General features: G+C 43.4%; 1 protein-coding gene across 3 annotated transcripts; it reads right to left on the reverse strand.

Moving 5' to 3' along the window:
- Nucleotides 1–1975: 1975 nt before the first annotated feature.
- Nucleotides 1976–15328, reverse strand: wnt11 (Wnt family member 11). Of its 3 annotated transcripts, none has more exons than XM_011483814.3 (6): nt 15105–15328; nt 13766–13895; nt 12550–12788; nt 10353–10630; nt 9404–9607; nt 1976–2824 (listed from the first exon to the last, which is right to left on the reverse strand). In XM_011483814.3, exons 2-6 carry the CDS (start codon nt 13846–13848, stop codon nt 2681–2683), a joined length of 948 nt encoding a protein of 315 aa, XP_011482116.1. In that variant the 5' UTR covers nt 13849–13895; nt 15105–15328; the 3' UTR covers nt 1976–2680. The 3 variants fall into 3 exon arrangements, with proteins under 3 accessions (XP_011482116.1, XP_011482115.1, XP_004076689.1); XM_011483813.2 differs by having other exon boundaries at nt 9315–9607; nt 13766–13892; nt 15105–15324; XM_004076641.3 differs by having other exon boundaries at nt 9315–9607; nt 15105–15323.
- Between the last annotated feature and the right edge of the window lie 3841 nt (nt 15329–19169).

Here is a 19169-nt window from a genome sequence, read left to right on the forward strand (position 1 = left end):
CCCCCCTATGCACAGAAAAGCATTTTGGATGGGGGGTTAATTGACCTGCTGCTGTGCTCCCATTTAAATGCCTGCAAGATCGGCAGCTGGGGTCCGATCCACAAAAGTGCATCTACAGCACGGGTCAGAACCTCTGAAAGCCTGCGCTGCGGCCAAACCGTCTCTCTCCCAGTCGCCCGGCCGATCAAGAGTACTGTTGCTTTTGGAAGCATACTGTCCAAGCTGGTATTAGCCCTAATATTATTACTACCATCTATTAATCCTTGAATAACAGAGTTAGCCCCATAAACCAGCGACTCAAGCAGAGGCCAAAGCCCCAAAACAGAAACACCATGTTCTCCATTTTCATGTGCAAACTGGAGAACCACCAGAAGTTTATTGAAATGCCAAAGAAAAGAAAAGAAATGTTTCAAGGGCTGCACAGTAATGTGGTGGTTAGCACTCTCGCCTCACAGCAAGAAGACTCTGGTTCAAATCCCAGCTGGGTTCTTTCCGTGTGTTGCTTGCATGTTCTCCTCGAGCATTGTGGGTTTTCTCCGGGCATGCCGGCCTTCCTCCCACAGTCTCAAAATATGTATCATAGATCAATTGGTGACTCTAAGCTGCCCTGAGGTGTGAGTGTGTGTGTCAGACTCTGCTTTGCCCTGCGATGGGGTGGTAAGCCATCCATCCCGCCTTCACCCAAAATGTGGGGTGGATGGTGGATGAAAGGGAAACAGCGGGTCAAATGGATGGAACCTTACACAGAGCAAAAAGAAAAAATATATTCTTAAATTCAGTTTGTCATTCGGGCCCAATCCAATGCAGAAAATGCTTCTACCCTCATCTTTAACCCTTGTGCTGTCTTAGCTGACCCCACCCTTCCATTGACGAGTTCTCCCTACCATGACAAAGGTGGATAAAGGTGGAAAGATTTCATGTAATCCATGGACACCAGTGAAGATCACAAATCATTGAAGAAAAAAGGTTCAGAGCACTGTCTAGTGGGTCTAGATGACCCAACTCCCAATGTTAAAATGCCTAGGATAGCACAAGGATTAAACAGTTATGTCCACAAATATTTCAACTTTTATGTTATCTATGACAAATTCCATCAGGTCTACATCAAAGCTGGCCAAGATCTAATAAACGTATTAATAAACGTACCGTTTCCTGAGTTTCGTGTGTAGCAAACTAGCTCAGTTCTGTCAGCTTTCCTGTTCTTGACTTTTTCCTCTTTTAATCCTTGTGATCCATGGTATTTTCCTACAACAATTATCCATTTATTTCTTTTGGAAACAGTTTTACAATCACGCAGGTTGATTTGATTAAGAACTTGCTAGATTGATGTGGTTTGATGGTAGGAATTGAAATCGACTGATGGTTAAACACCTATCCATCAGTCACTGGCACAGGCATATACAGTACACACGTGTAGTATAAGAATTCTAAGACGGTAGGTAACTGTGAGGTCAGCTTACTCACGTCACAGCTTAAAAACAGGGCTTTCTCAGAGGGTCACTTGGCAGAGGCCAGCGTTTCCTTTCACATAGTTAACGTGTCAGACGTAGGAATGATCTAATCTTGTGAGGTGTGACATAATGACTCACTTGTTGGTTTAGCTTTGGGACGTGATCACTTCTGATTGTTTTGTGAGCCGCAAACTCTCAAAAATGTCCCAACTCCAGATAAACGTTTTGTTGCTCAACTGCACTGGACAATCAGCCTGTTTAAATGTGGAATGAGTATGGCTGTAAAGTCAGCCCACGACCATAAAGCACAGCCGTGATAGCGAGCATGCTGAGCTTCACGCGAGTTCAAAATCCTGAGGCCAACGCATGGCTGGAGGAGAAAGGAAATCCATCCAACTCTTCTCAAAGTTGACGTTTGCATCTGCGAGGACTCAACCCCATTACTAACGTCTTCTCATTTTGGTCTGTAAAATGTGGATATCAAACAAACACCAGTCAAAAAATAAATCATAGAACTCGAGGGGTTATTTTTATAAATACTTCTGTTTATTTTTAAAATACAAAGTAACAGTATATACATCCACGGTAAAGTGGTTTAGAAAATCCATGAGTTTATTTTATATGCTCTGAAAAATACATTTGAACCGCCTGAACGTGAGACCAAAAACTGCAGCCAAGTGCTGATGAAGGTCTCTGCGATCTTTGCTCTTCCACAGGGATGAAGGCACATCAGGATCCACACGGCACGAGATGAGTTCAAAACAAAATCCTCCAGGAGCGAAAAGCATTTGAGGTTCCCTTTATAGTATTCTGTCCTCCATCGTCCATCATGAGAGGGAAAGTAAAGCATTGATAGTACCTTTAAATATGTTAGGTCTATAAAAGAATCTGCTTTTTAAACAAAGGGAGCAAACCTTCTTCCAACAGAAAACCTCAAATATTTCACTGTTTTTTGTAATTGACAGAAGTGACCTTTAGTTTCTCTGGAGTTGTGCGATTACCATCTGCACTGGTCTGAACAATGAAACACCTCCACGTTTAGAGATAAGATACAAGGAAAGATGCACAGGAGCGGATCTTTTGTTGTGGAGATACAAACAGCTTAAGACAAAAGTAGGCCTTCTTGGTAATGTAGTGCTTTGGTTAATCTGTAGCCTTCTATGCTCAGGGGGGGGGGGTTGCTGGCAGGAGCACAGGCCTATTTGCAAACGTATCTCTCCACAATCCGCTCACATTTTTTGCAGGTTACATAGCAGCACCAGTGGTATTTGCAGTGGCAGCGCTCGACCAGCTTCTCCGTGTAGGGGTTGTAGCCACGTCCGCAGCACATCAGGTCGCAACTGTCGCTGCCAACCGAGGTTTTGTTGCACTGCCTGAAATTAGGAGAGCACACACATTTAGAACTTGTGCTTTGTGTTTCACAACACCGTGGTTCGAACATGCATGCAATGAAGCCACAGCCCTTCAGTGTGTTCCGTGTTGTCGGCTGTAACCCTTCGTGTTCTCTCCGACACGCACTTTTTCTCCCCTTTTCCATTGTTATGCTGTCTTTAAGCAACCGGGGCTTTGTTGGGGCTCACCGAAGAGGCCCGGGGCATCCATGGTCCTCTCACAAAACATGCTGAGTCCACACGGCCACCCCACCCCCCCTTGGCTTACTCTTGTTTTCCGACAGCCGTTGATGACCAGCCTCTGGTGTGCGCCGCAGAGGCCTTTTCACTTTTTCATCCAGTCAGAAACTAAGATGCTTCACAACTGCCACGTGATTCAAGTTAAAGCTCTTCTCTATTTGACGCTTGTAAAGATTTAGAACTTCGTTTTTGGACATTCCAGATGTTTTATTAGGGTTCCTCTAACATCCCTTTGCTCTACACTCTCCAAGCTTTTCTCCAAATCTGTACAGTTGAGATTTTGTTTTTGTCTTGTTAAGATATCTAGAAATTATTCTCATTCTTATTACAATGCTTCATGCAATAGAAGCACTTTATTGTTGTTTACTTTTATCTAACACTCAAAACATTTTTACTGTAATTTTTGATTCTACTTTAAGGTTGTTATTTTAAAGTTCAATAAATGTTGACAAGTTAAGCTGGCATTCATTGTCAGTATTTTGGAAACAATCATTTAGATTTAGTTCTACGAAAAAGTGCTCGTTTTAGATTTTAAGAGGATGTACTAAGATGGTTTTCTCCTTTTGTTCACATTGTTTTAAAATAAGTCTTTTCCACTTATCACACTAGTTTTTTGTCGCTCCACATAACTGTACATGAAAACTCACTGTACACAAGATCTCAAAAAATACAAACATTTGATTAGAATTTAAAAAATATATGTATTTTTGGGCTATTTAACATCCAATTTAAAGTAATTCTATCTAACAGTCTTATTTCTTTGCAGCTCTTTTGACTGCTCGTGTAGAACTCCTTGTTTCTAGATTTCTAATGACAAGATTTTTTGTTTATGAAAATGACTTGCTGATCATTTAAATACTTTCTAAAGAGTTGTTTCCTTTTCCTATTTGCCGACTTCCTCTGTTCACAGTGCAGACAGATGTTTCTAAGCAGGAACTGCAGCAAAAAGAACCCGTTTCAGACACTTCCAGCAGATACTGAATGCTCTAAAAAATGAAAAACACCAGAATGCAGAGAGAAACAGAAGAATAAGCAACAAATGTGCACTTTCATTTGACAGTAAAGAGAAAATATTGTGATCGCATAACTTATATCCCACATAAATGAGAGCCTGACTCAAGTTTATCATCTGCTTATATGTGATAAGTGGCATAAGGCCGAGGTACACATGATGGACAATCATGTGATGTGTGACATTTATAAGCAAACACAATGTGGTGGAATACTTTAGGGACTGGATTTGTCCTACGTTTATGTCTGTTCTGCCCCGTGGTGGAAGAACACGGGGCAGAACACATCAATAATGGAGTAAAATACAGAAACCTCCTCCTATTGAAGTCCCACTCTGTTAATTTTTTGGGCTTTTTTTCAAAGTGTTCTCAGTGTTTTTTAGTTACGATCTTGCAGTTTTTAGCCGAAATCAAAAAACCTGTGGTTTTCTAGGACATTGTTTCCGCAGAGCTGTAATAGCAACCCCGCCCCCCTTTCCATTCCCCGTTACTGAGAGCTTTCTGTTCACACTCTCTCGCTAGCTTACAGTCAATCACACCCCCTAACCTTACAACCAGTACCAACCAAACAGCAACAACGGCGAGCAAAATCAGAGTTATCCATCTGCAGTTTGGATCCAGATTCCAGCTCAGACGAGGAAAATAAAGACGTTCGTGGATCTGTTTGTCTGACAGTGGATGCATCAGAATGGAGCAGAGCAGGAAGACTTTGGTGTATTTTCTACGTCACAAATAATATAATTTCAAATGATATTTTTTCATCTGCTCCTGGTTAACAGCAATTTGAATAAAGTAATATTCAGAAATGCCATTTTAAGCTTCCTTTTCTTTTTATACAACTTCCATTATCAGAAAAAATCCCACCGTTTTCATTGGGGTGGGTGTTTAACCCTGGCTTTGTTTTGCTTTTTTTTTTTTAAAGCAGAAGATAAACAAAATGCTTGTGTAACTTCACCGTCTAGCTTTACTCCATTGAATCCAACTCCCTTCCTGGCCATGGGTCAAGTCTTTCTTCCGGCTTTTGCTGAGCACCGAGTCACCATACAGCAGAGCAAATGTAAGCGGGACTAATGCACACAGCATTCTTTCACTGTAATGATAATACAGGGCAACAGATTCTGCTGATGAAACAGATTTGGTGCAATCCCGCCCAAAATAACGTAGGAAAGCAGGATGTGCGGTGTCTGCTCCTCTGCAGCGCTGTTTCCAGTCTTTATCAGAAAACGCATTAGGCTTAAGGCAGAGAGCTGCTCTTTTCCCCCAAAATGACCCAGATAGTCTGTAGGAGGTCGCGCTCATAAGTGAGCTGCAGCGTCACAAACAGACGCAGAAGTGAAAGGTGTGACCAAACCTTTATCCTGGGTGACCATTAACTCTGTCCCCATTTCTGTAGGTCTCTTGAATCAATATCAGCTTGAGTGCCTTCAGTCCCAAGAATAACCACATTACCACAGTAACTGTCTCAGATAACAGCACAAGGACTCCATTTAGAGTGGCCCTTTCAGAGTGGCCTTTTCTGTGGCAAGTGTCTGAACGAGCCACAGACAGGGCACTCTCAGGGGCCACTGCGTCTTATCGACCCTGCTAGGACAGTCAGTAGTGCTACTAATTCTGACAGCACTTGAATCAATGTCCTGTATGAGCAGACATTCACGGTCATTCTGTCTGCAGGACGGGTCTGGTGCTGATGTGGTGTTCCCAAAGGGGACGCTTCAGTTCCCACCCTCACAGACCAAAATGGATTTCATGTGATTCGTTCTTAAGCCCTGAATTCAAATTATTCCAACTTTACGGACACCAGTGTAATGCTAAAACAATCAGTTCAGTGCTCTGTACGTTTTTCACAGGTCTGCCTTCATTACTTTCCCTCACAGTCAGTCAACAAATCAAATGGGAAAGCTGACAGTAACAGCAGGACGATGGAAGTGGAAGTCAAAAAACTTTGAATTGAATGCACAGGCTCCAGCCACTCTATACACACGTTCTCAGTCATAACTAGCTACTATTAACAGGCAATTTATTAACTTTAGCTCATAGTGACTTAGCAGATAGTGACAAAGAATTTTGGCTTCAATGTCCTGAAACAGGACAGATTGAGACTGGATGGGACAAATGCCCAGTTGCCATTGTACCACCATTGATACCCCATTGTGGTTTTCCAAAGCAAGATCCTTGACCTGGCCAGCTCCATTGAAGATGTTTGGAGGCCACAGATACATCTAGAGTTGTCAAGACAAACCATGCACAGCAGTTAAACCATAGATGCCCAGAACCTCCTTCTCCATAGAGATATCCTCCAGTTCTGCCAGGGGAACCCCAAAGTGCCCCCAGACCAGCTGAGGCACATAATCCCTCCAACATGGGGCCTCCATCCAGAGGAACATGCCTGGAACAACTTTCCAGGGACATTCAGGAGGCATTTGAAAGAGATGCCTGAGCCACCTCATCTTTGAATTTCATTGAATTTACTTCAAGCTCCTCATCCTATGGGAGAGCGCATCCACCCTGCTGAAGAAACTTATTTTAGCCGCCAAAATGTGGGATCCTTCCGGTTATGAGCTAAAGCTCCTGACTACAGGTGAGAGTTGGAACAAAGACAAACCAGCACATCAAGAGCTCTGCCTTTTGGCTCACCTTTGTCTAAATTACTACAAATCCATACGATGACTTCATTTCTGAACCTGCTGCACTTCTCCGCCTGTCAACCTTTGGCTCCATTTTACCCTCACATGTAAACACAAGATCCCAAGATTCTTAAACCCCTTCACAAGGAGCAGGAGCAAGAGCAGGAGCGCTCCACCTCCCTAGAGAGTCCAAACCCCTTTTTCTGGTCAAGGACCATGACCTCCAACTTAGAAGGCCAAATCTCAAACCAGCCGCTTCACACGTCACAATGTCAATCTTCACACTGAAGCCAACAGAACAACATCCTCTGTAAACAGCAGGAGCCAAACCCTGTGGGTCCCAAACCAAAACTCTGGCTGTGCCTAAAAATTCTGTTCATAAAATGTATGAACACAAATGGTGACGACGTCCATTTGGAACAGATTCAATCTACTCCCAAGACTACAAACCAAAGTCCTGCCTTGAGTGAACAGAGACTGGGTGGCCTTTAGTAGGGGGCCCTGCACTCCATATTCCCAGAGCAGCTCCCACAGAAAACTGAGGGACAAAAATCCTAAAAGCAAATACAGATTGGATAGGCAAACTTCGCTGAAGCCCCAAGCGCTCTTTGCAACGCGTAGAACTGATTCGCTGTTCCACAATCGAGACAAAAACCCCACTAATCCTCATAAATCACACATTTGACTACCAGACAAATTCCTCTCTTCAGTAGGCTGGAGCAGACTTTCCCAGGAAGGCTGAATAGTGTGGTCTGCTGTAGCTAAAGCACATCCCCCGGTCCCCCCTTATAGAAAATATGGACCAGTGTCCAGGTCTCCCAGTTCAGAAGCACTGTCTCCAACCATTATGTAAAGTCGAAAAGATCAAGACCCTCACAACATCCAAAGACTTGAGGCCCCCATCTTCCTCCAGTGCTAAGAGTTTTTAGCTACAGCCGGAGAAACTGACGGAAATAAATCCTTAAAGTATTCCTTCCCCTTTAGACAAACTTTTCAGTCCAGATCAAGGGCTAATCCTCTGGTTTAGGCTTATACAGTGTTGACAGACAAGAGCTTCACATAGAGAAAAAGAAAAAGCTATTATTAAATTATTGGTTAAGTGCTTCCAATTAAAAATCCTCTCAAAAGTTAGCCCCGGCTTATGTCTTGAATTAACAACAGTGGAAGCAGGAAAGGCAACCATTTGAGATCAGAGCAACAAAGAATCAACATAAAAACCCGCATAACCAATAAGATTTAAAGACTCACTCCAAACATCTTTTCATCTATTTTCAAATCGCTCCCAGTAGTCCTTCAACTGCGATTCTGTCATTTTTAGCCAAAATCAAAAAACCTGGGTCGTTTTTTTTGGACATAGTTTCTGCAGAGCGGCAGGAGTTCATTAGAAATTCTCTTCTGAGTTTGGATCCAGATTCCAGCCTTTTCATCTGCTCCTGAATCACAACAATTTGAATAAAGAAATAGTCATTAATGCATTTGTAGGCCTAATTTTCTTATAATGTGCTCCATCATGAGAACTTGTTAAAACACCATAAATGACTTTTTCTGTGGAGTGGGTCTTTAATGTGTCATCTTATAGCTGAAATTAAAGTCAAAACGCAAAAACTGTTACTTTCTTCTTTTTATAGATCCACTAATCTCTGAATTTCAGGCAGATTTCAAGGTAAAACACAAGCACAAAGAGCAACAGGAACTGCCTCCGTCAGCAAGACAAATGAACCACTGTTAGCATGTTTCTTTGAACTCCATCATCTTTTTTTGCAATTAGATTAAATATAATTTAAATTTATTTTCTTCCGTTTGAGTGCACAGTCTGGTTCCCATTGAGTTGAACCTTTATCTGTTTTCCTGCTTCATGACCTGCTAAGTTCTCTTTGTTAGAAAGCAGCGTTCCCTTCAGGCTTCATGGCCAGAGCAGACAGGAAATGGAGCGATCCCACCAGTGACATTACTGCCATTCATTCTGTGTAATGTGTGGAGTTTTGGGTTTTCCTTGTTTAATAATGATGTCAAAATCTGCTAATTTTTTGCATATTTTTGTTTTCTTTTACTTTGTTTTTGCTTCTATGTAAAAATGTGTTTACCTTTCTTTATACAGGGGAGGTCTGTTTTCAAGGACGCTCTGTTCACATTCAGGCATTCATGGCTGGGAGCTGCCCGGTACAACCACAGACCAATCTGTGGCTTATGAGCTGCTCCACTGCAGCATCCTGAGCTAAGGGCTTTGCTCAAAGGCACAGCAGTGGCACAACATGACCCTTAACATAACCCTGCCAAGGTTCGAACCCCCTCCTGCTTGTTTTCCAGACATCCCTGCTCCACCTGATTACCTGGCTCAGGTGTATTCCCCCAATAAGAAGCTGCGTTGACAGAGTTGTTTGGAAAAAACCAAGAAGCTTGAGGCCTGGATGTGGACACCTCAGAGGTAGCTCTTTACGTTTATAGCTGGTTTTCTGTTAAGTCGGGGGGATGTAACCATAGATATTGTAATTAAATTCTTCATGTGGGATGCCTGTCCCTCACTGGAAAGTTTCTGATAGTCAACGAAAGTCATAAACTGAGCTAAACTGAAGGAGTAATATGACTTGGCAGCATCACCTGTCTTGCGTGCCAACAGAGCCCAGTTTTTCATTCTTGGAGCAGAAGTCTGGGGAACTCTGCAAGTAGACCAGTTCATTCTCCCTCACCGGCCTGATGTCAATGTCTTTAGGTACCAGCTGCTTGCGTGTCCCCATGGGCCGATGAATCACCTTGGTGGCAGACAGGTATTTGGTCTTAAGGTCCATGGCTATTTCCCTGAGGTCTTGGAGTCCTCTCCAGCAAGTCCTTATGGAGCAGGATCCAGATACACCATGGCATTTGCACTTCATCACCATCGACTCTCTCAGTACCTGAAGATGGACAGAGAGATGAAGGAGCAATCATTTCTGCGTGGTACAATCTGTAAAAGCCGTTTAGCTGCTTTGAGTTTGCTGATGGAAAGAAAAGCTACGTTCACACCGGCCCCAGCATCGCGCGTTCAAGTGACCACTTCCAATAAAATGTCTACATAAACGGCGTAAATGTGCGTTTTGAATGGAGCTCAACTTTATTGATCTCACAGGGAGAAATTCACTCGTCATGGGAGCTCAAAGAAAAACAAAAACAAGGGCTTCCGCATTCAAAACTCTCGCGTTTGCATGTCGCTATCCCAAGTTTTCATGTCCAATTTCAGTCGCTACATACAAAACGTGCATTGAAAGTAAACTAATTGAACTTTGACCAATCAGGGACTCAGATGTATGTTAATTTACAGAAATGCCAACAGTGTGAAAATTGATCATGGAGAAAAAATGAATAATTGCAGTTTGTGCCCAGCCAGCATTCTATGACACCAAGTCTTTCACATGCCAGAATAGATATGTGAAGGGAAAAGATTCACCCGATTTGCACGGCTTTGACATTCCTCATCAAGCCTCCTCCGACTGTTGGTACATGCGCCAGTATGGGGTAGCCACAGTCCAGTGTGAACACCGCATGCTAAAAGTTTTGTTGAACGTGCGACACATGCCGGGTGTGAACGTAGCTTAAGACCTCTCGCCCCACTTTATCTGAACGGGAATGGACTAAATGAATGGTAATATCCAAGGTCATCACCTGTCTCCCAACTTCACTGTTGTGTAGATGCATCAGCTTGTTGGCATGGGAACCCGATCGCTTCATCTTCATGGGAGCATCGGAAAACTTGGAGCCCGTCATTAAACCATAATGCAGGTTATCGGCACAGCCCCCCCAGCGATAGCCAGGCTCAGGAATTTCCGCAGGAATAGGACCGCACGTGCAAAGGCGCAAGTCTCCGGAAGTGCACGCCCGCGCTATGGTGTGGCTGATGGTTGCAGCGGACAAGGCATAAACAAAAGCAGCCTCCCTCGTTCCTTTTTGAAAACAGAGAAAAGAAAACGGCGTCACACAGGTGGAAAGACAGGAGGCATGCTCCAATTACATCCCTAAATTATGACTTCATTACAAGAATCCATTATACAAGCCAGAACATCAGGAAACCGTCGTCACACCTCCATGTCAACACCAGGCTTACATGACTGAGTCAGCGGCTGACCCTGAAACGGGTTTTATTACTTTGGCCTTCACTCATTTCACTCTGATCAAACATCGTGGGGAAATACAGAGACGTAAACTGAGGTGAAAATAAATCAAACAACAATTTACAACAGTGACATTCACACAACAGAACAGAATAAAGACAGGAGCTTTGTTTGGGTCTTTCATCTGTTCCATCCATCCATCTTCAAAAACCCAGAAACTGTTGGGTGATGGTGGGGTACACCCAGAACAGGTGACAGGACAACACACTCATGCACATCTAGGGGCAATTTAGGATCATTAATGAACCCATGAAGCCTGTTTTTGGACTGTGGGAGGAAACCGGAGTGCCCGGAGAAAACCCAAACATGGATGAGGAGAACACGCAAACCCCATACAGAAAAAACACCCAACAGGGATTTAAACCACCACAGCCTTCTTGCTATGAGGCTAAAGCGCCAACCACTACACCACCGTGCACCTTCCTCAGTTGTAAACTAAAATCATTAGAAAAAAGTCTGATTAAAAAGTTTTTAAAAACAATGAACTCTTAGTTCACTGTATCCTTTGGATTTCTGCAGATTAGCTGCTTTTTCTCTGCAGTTTAAAGTTTTAACCAATAAAACCGTCTGACCTTTCTTGTATTTACTTCCAGAGGTTTATTCTGAATTTGTTGCTGCTCTTGTGATCGAGTAGTCTAGGACCAATTTGTGTAATTCCTTAGTTCGGAGTCACCAGCTTGCTCTGACGTAAACCGGTTCCTTTAAAATAAAGCATTCCCTAGAAATATTGCATTTCACGTTTCACGGTCTTGCTGTTCTGCAGACTTTGCATGATTTTTTTTTTTTTTTACAGCGCATCATGTTTGCGTCCCGATTGGCAGTCTCCTCTGTGCCGTGTCTGCTGTACAGAATGTCTTCAGTTTGACACATCTACATAAATCTTTGATTTTATTTGTTTTCATTCGAAAAAACTGGACTAGGTTGACAGTAAAGGTTTGAATTTTGAGAGTTTAAACAAGAGAGCAAATTGTGAAAATGTTCATGTCTGTCTGAGAAAAGTGTAGAATGTGTGAGGAGTTTTCCCCCTTAAAACATTTGTAATACAACTTTGTGGATTTTATCTATTGCGGGATATTTTTAGAATGTAACCTCTGCGATAAACAAGGGAACCCTGTATTTAACAAAGCTTGTGAACATATTTTGATTTCTCCTCTTTGTTTCTGTTATCTCAGAGAAAATGAAGGCAAAAGCTGAAACGATGTCTTTTTTAAACCGCACTCTGTAGAGCGGAGAGCGGCCCGGTGTGATTGGTAGTGATGTGCCGACACAGAGAGCACATCTGTTCCAGCGCAGGACCAACTGGAAGTACAGGAAGAAATCCCGTCGGACTGCGGGTTGCTCAGTTCCGAGTCACGACGGGTTAGAGATGAGCCGTTTTCTGTCAGATGCAAACTGTTCATTTAGCCGAAGCCGAAGTCCATTTCAGAGAGACCCTAAAGCCACAAAAACCGTTCCTGTGAGACTCAAGGTCCTGATAAAAATGGAAACATTCTGTGGATGGGCTGAGAAGAGTCGGGTTTCGGAAAAGCACATGTAAGGACTGCGCACATGACCGTGCATTTCCAAGGAAATGCTGGAAAGATCCTGCTGGCAATAAATAAATGATGAGCATTGTAATCCTTAGACCGAATTTCAAACAGAAACTGCTTCCCCGTTTTTTCACGACCCTGTAAGGTTGTGGATTTTCATACCTCTGTCGAGGTCTGGCGGATATTTTTGGCCGTCTGCGGCGATTTCGATAGAGGAGCAGTTCCAGCGCATGTCAGCAAAAGTCTTCTGGCACGTCTTCTTGACTTCTCGGGCCGCTTGGACGATGGTCTGCATGAGCTCCAGGTTGCTGCGGCACAGCTGAACCTGCGACGACACCAGGCCAGACAGCCGCTTACAGTGCTGGGTCTGGTTGATGTGCGAAGTCGTTTGAGACAGTGTTCTGCAAACCGAACAGAGAGAAAAACGGCGGCTGAATCCACGGTCTGTGGGAACAAGTCTGACAGTATTAGTGACGTCTCCAGATATATTTTAAGACGGTGAGACTCTTTTGTTTTTACCAGGAAAACATCCCAAACAGAGGCCGCTTAGGGTAGAGAAAACTGAAAAACAAATAAGCCGTAAAATGATGGAACTCGTTTGGAAAATTAAAGATAATTCACCATTTCTATCTTTAACTACCTAGTCTTAGTCTGTGGTGAGGAGCAGGACGTATCGTTTTAAAGGTTACACACTCCTACTACAAAAAACACAAAAGTTTCACGGATTTACCAAGCTGGCAAGGCTTAAAGATGGTGGGTTGGCTCTGAGGTGGTGGAACCGCTCAGTGCGGCCTCTACAGCGATCTGCTTTGCCGCCTTTATGTGTCCAATGATGGTGACCCTGCACTCACAGCTGTTTGTTGTTGCTGCATTATCTTTAAACTACTTATATGTTGGGTAAAGTCAAGGCGACTATAGACGTTTGAACAGCAAAATCGCAATCCAAATATCATCGCAGCCGACCGCATGAAACTTTGTATTTTAAAACTTAACTTAAGCGTTTGTTTTTGAACTCCGATAAAACAGCATATTGTTCCAATTCAAAGTTTCTGTTAATATTTGGTAAAGTATTTTATATTTTGAGCCCAAACTAAACTACACAGCGGCAGAGGCTGGTCCATTTGAATCTGCGATTTCGGGCTTGAAATAAACATATTGGGTCTTTTCCCCATTTATGTAACAAGAAGTTTTCCCAACGGGACCTGGAAGCGCTCTGGCTAACACCCCTTCCGTTCTTTGGTTGAACGGGAACCAAACCTTGGTTTAAAGGAGAGTTTAAAAACCCCACCACTCCGTTAAACATCCAGCAAATCTTGTTTTCTCGTGACATGTTGTAACAATGCAGAATAAAATGGCGGCCAGCCCAGAGATTACTTACAGCCATTTGATGCCCGAGCAGACCTGAGACAGCAGCAGGGCTGTGAGCACACCAACAGGCAGGATGTGAGAGCGGCTCTTCATGATGGATGGAGGCTCCGGTTCACGCGGGACACAAATACAAAGATCTGCTGGGTTCAAACACAGAGGTTAACGCTCATCGCACAGCTCCTCCTCTCAGTCCTGTGGTGAATGCTTGCAGTGCCATGATGGGCCACGTGGAATTCTCCAGGAAACCACAACCTGTGAGCTCGGAGATCTGATAAAGGCCCCATCCCAAAAAGAATAGTCTTTGGTAAACAGAGAAATGGAGAAATTCCTCTGAATCGGTTCTGCTGAAACGTCTTCAGGTCATCGTCCAGCATCTTTTCCACAACAACCATGGAAAATAAGCTGTAGGTTTCATTGTTTCACACATGCCAGAGGTTCCAATAATCAAAAGCTGCACTGATGTTTCACCGGCTGACTTGAAACAAACATCAGCTAAAAGGGACAACAACGCAGATGTACAGGAAGTGTCTCTTTTCCTGCATTTTGTAACTGACTGAAGTTTACCAAAATGATGTTAAGTGCGGAAAAAATACATTTATTAACACATTTTGATAATTTTTCCTTTTTAAAAAAATTCTTCCTGTGCATTAAATGCAAATGTGCTTTAAATTGGAACTTCGTTAACTGTAAACGTCCCTCTTCCGTTAGTTTTGGGGCTGACGTTAGCGGGAAAGCAGCCTCAGCCTGCTGGAGCCGCTCTCTCTGTGGGCGCGTGCAGCGAGCGCGTGAGGATGGATGTCAGGCAGGTGAGGTCCAAACCGTGGGAAAACGGCGGATAAATCTTGTAAAAGGAGCTGACAGAAAACGAAGCGCAGCTGCTGTTGGAGCTCCCTGGTGGCCTGAGAGGTAAAACAAGACCCGCGTTTTCCCGCGTGACCCGAAAAAACAGCCCAAACCCGCGCAGGTTGTCCGGACTGTTGAAGGCTTTAAGCTTTTTTAGCTCCTTACATCTACGTGCGGTTTGACCTGAATCTGCGCGCACAAAGTTAAACAATTTAGCTGTTTCTTTAATTTAATCAAATTTGTTATTTCATCAAGAAACAATAGATTTCAACGATCACTTTTTGATTTTGTTGCCAAAAGTATTTAAAAACACTAACAAACAATAAATGAATATTTAAATATAATTTCGGCGTAAAAAGTCTTCCGAAGTATTTTTCTTGTATTGAACTGCATGCTTGTTCTGTGGTCACGCGCTCCCGGTTCCAGCCTCCGCCGCTCCGTCTGCGCTCGCGGGCGGAGCTGCGCAGCGCCGAACGCGGCCAGCAGCAGCAGCAGCAGCAGCTTACCTCTGCACCCCCCGCTCCACGCGCCGACACACACGGGACACACGCGGGAATGTCTGCCGGTCCAGATGTCGCGAGCGCTCCGCTGGGGCTTCAGCCAGACGCTTTAGTAAATCCCAGAGCGGGGAGGAAGGACAACCGCGGCCAGGTGAGCATGGTGAGGGTCCGCGCGCGCGTGTGGACCGCGTGAAGGGGCGCGGGCAGAGTGAGGAGGGGGGGGGCAGGCTCGCCTCTAAAGTACCTCGGCCGGCTTTGATCTCACTGCTGATGTCAGACCTGCATTAGCATAAGAAAGCGGGCTGGACGGGGAACCGGCAACCCGCGGCACAGACTAGCCGAGGGAGGCCGTCCTCACCCGGAGCGGGACTCCCAGCAGCCCCCGCGCTAACTTCACTCTATTTACACTTTTTCTGTCATTACTATCATAAAGTTCAGTGAAGATTTCTGAGCTGGAAACAGCTTTAAGGCCAACATCATCTGAAAATCCGCCATGAATTTTCTCCCAAACGGTGAAGAGGAGACGACCAGATTCAGACCTACACCTCCATAAAGTCTCCCGACAGAACAGATTTACTTATTAAAGATGTGCATGAAAAAACTATACTATTTATTATTTACATTGGACTGTTATAAAACTCCGTTTCAGTTTCCAGTGCTGGTGCAAATACTGAATGAACCATCATGCATTAAAACACTGAGAGAGAGAGAAAAGACATTTCAAATCGATCTTTATTGTATTTATTGGCCCAGCTGTCGTGTAAATTGACTCTTTACTGTTGCATTTGTTGCCTTTCCTATTTCTGAATTTAATTTGCTTTTTTTCAGACTGAAGCCCGAGCAGTTTCCGTCAAATTCATCAAATCTTTTTTTTGTACAGTTTCTTGACTATCTGTACATTTTTATAAAGTGGTTCTAAACACTTGGTTTGAATTTAAAATGCTGCTGTAGAATATTACAAACACATTCCAGGATAATACACAATAATACACTTTCATTTAAATCATACAGTAAATGACTGACTTTGCATTTTAGAATATTAGAATAAGTGTTTGGCTGGATTTAACCTCATTTAAAATAGCTGTGCAGCACTTCACCGACCGTGTTTTTGCATTATTTTGAAGGATTTGTTTTTATCTGTTCACAAAATAACACACAGTCCTTCGCTCTTCTTCACCTTCAAGATCATTTCTAAGAATCATGTCGGCATCTTTTATTTAGTCAGATTAGAAGGACAAACATGATGTTTTTCTGCAGGAATGGACGCACAAATGCAAACCGAGAGAGTTTCTGTGAGGGGAGACGTTTTCTTATTTGCGTTTTCTCCACGTTTCCTGAGCCAGCTGTGGGAATGTAAGCTCCGGTGGTTCTGATCGTCTGAGCTGCGCCTCCCTTCCACGCCGGCCTCCTGCTCTCCTCTGAGGAGCGCCAAGGCCCGGTCAGACCCGGACGGTTCACCAACGCCACTGTTTTTAGACCTGCACGTTTGACATGCCTATAGCTTCAAACACGGCGGCTCTTTCACACAGCAGAATGTTGTGTAGCGGCTCGACACACGGGTCTGAATCCCTTTGATCTGCACATCTCACCTTCCAACCAACGCAGACGGCTAAATAGAATAATATACCCTTCAAAACAGCAGCATGGTCCATCTGGGGTAAAAGCCAGATTTACAGAGAAGCGATAACACTTGGGATGTGGTTTTTAGTTAGCTCACACAGGCAGGGTTTATAGTTTAAAAACTCGTGTTTGAGGAGACCTGCAGCTACTTTTTACACATTCCTCTAAATGTTTTGGAGGAAAAATGATTCAACCGGATGTCTTTCTGGAAAACGTGAATGCTAATGTTCATGTGTTTGCTCTTGTGTAAAACTTCCTGCGAGCCCAGATCTGGCTTCGTTCTGCATAAATGCTCGGCGCAGACTGTTGCTCTCCCAAAGTCGGAAAGATCAAGATCAGGAGGCTCAGCTGGGGAGACAGGAAGAGCTCTTTACTCTCCCTCTGGAGGATCCCCGCTCGCATTCTGCAGGAGGGCAGATTTACTGCTGCGGCCTCATGCGGAGTCAAACGTGTCCAGCGAGGATTTACCTGAAGCTTTCATTCAGTTTACATTCTGCTCTCAACGTCCAGCATTCCTGTAATGTGAAGCTTTAGCAGGAGAAAATGAAAGTTACATTCCTTTGAATGTCCTGCTGCTGCTGCAAATAGAAGGATTCAAATTCAGGATTTGAAGCCTATTGATGCAAATATGCATCAAAGCACTTTGGCCCCAAAATGACTTTAATTTAGTTTCTATTTATAAGCAAAAACATACATGACTTTTTTTTTTTAGGTCATAGTTGGAAACAAATTCCGGCAACAATAAAAGTCAAAGAAGGAGGTCAACCACAATAATTACCAATAGTAGAGACCAGGCTCCATGATATGAAATCATTTTAATTGCAAATTATTATTGAAGTTTCATTAACAATAACACAATCTTTAAAGTGTAAAGTAAATGTAATTTCAAACAAAACCAGTTAATCATTTAAGTTTATCCACTTTTTTTGTACACAGATACTAACATGTTTTCTACCATTTGATTATTTTTACGATTGCCTCATCCGCTGAATCTTCATGAGTCTGGACAGGTTTGTGTTGGACAGAAAATCCCATCATCTGCTTTTTGTCACAGCAAGTGATTGCTGGAGAGCCGAGCGGCCGATGCCGGTTAGTGTCTGCGGCGCTCCGAAACCCAGGCTGACGCCTGAACTCTGACAGGAAAGCAGCACGAGAAGACAAACTCAGGCGCTAAAGAAGCAGGAAAAAGCAGGCCGAGCTAAGAGTCGGAGGGTGAAACCATCCTCCACCTCAGCAACAACAGCTGGACAGGAGGAAAAAAACCTAAGAATAATACATCTCAACCCCTATTGGTGCAAATCTGCATCAAACAAACCACTTCTGCTCCTTCATTTAGCAGAGACTTGAAGCCAAAGTCATAAGGGATTTTTTTTTTTTTGTAGCTGGAAATAAATTCAGGCGTTAATGGGTTAATAATGAATCAAAGAGTGTCCGTGTAATAATCTGGATTTCTTTACTGTCATTGCTTTGGAGAAAAAACAAAACAGGAAAGCCGTCTGATGTCAGTCCCATTTGTTGGGGTCATGACGGGTAAGAAAAGGAGGATTTTAGAAACCGTTTTTGTAATCTCTCAATTGTTAAACTACATTTCCCGCTCTGTACTAAAATAATTTATAATCCAATAAATATGTTGGGATTTATGATCATAGAGCAGCTTTAGGAGACCGGGAACTAAAGTTCTCTTTTGGTTGTTTTTATCGTTCTTTTGGGCTGGACGCGTTCTTCTTCTCCAAGGATGACAACACCTTGGTGCATCTGAGGAGACCCTCTTGGCAGCAGAGGAGGAAAGCGTGCTGAGGCCAAGCAAACAGGAATCTGGGAGCATTTCAATTTACACTATTTTGGTCTTATCGAGAGATTCCCCTCCACCTGTACCTCCTGGTAAAAATAAAAGCCCCCGAAACAACGAAGGACTGACACGACTTGGCACCGTCCTGGCTGCAGGCCCCCAAACACTACAATAGATAAATTGTGGAAATACATCTGGTTCTTGTGAATGCAGCCCATTAGACTGTGGTTAAGTGGAGGCGTAAAGGCACCAGTGTCCTTATAAATGATTAAAGCTTTACTTTTATTTCACTTCACAAAGCTTTTGAAATTCCTGGCTGCATGCTTGCTCCTCTGTGAAGATGTTCCAAGACCAAATAAAGGATGCTTCAGTCACAAGAAGAAATAATATTCACGGCCACTTCATGGGATGGGGAATTGGTTTTTCTATCTTCATTTGTTATAACATGCAATTTTTACATATATTTTATTGAAATCAATCCCTGAAATATTTCCTCGCATGATTCAAACCTAAGATTTTGCTCTTAGCTCTTGAACAGTCTGTCGTTTTTCCTGAATGAAGTGCTTTCTTTAACGTCCTCCTGGAGAACACTCTAATCCTGACATGACAGACGGCAAGAGGTCTTATATCAGTGCCGAACTTTAACTGCTGGAGCCATTTCT

Source organism: Oryzias latipes, chromosome 14 (genome assembly GCF_002234675.1).
Source record: "Oryzias latipes chromosome 14, ASM223467v1".
Classification (NCBI taxonomy): domain Eukaryota; kingdom Metazoa; phylum Chordata; class Actinopteri; order Beloniformes; family Adrianichthyidae; genus Oryzias; species Oryzias latipes.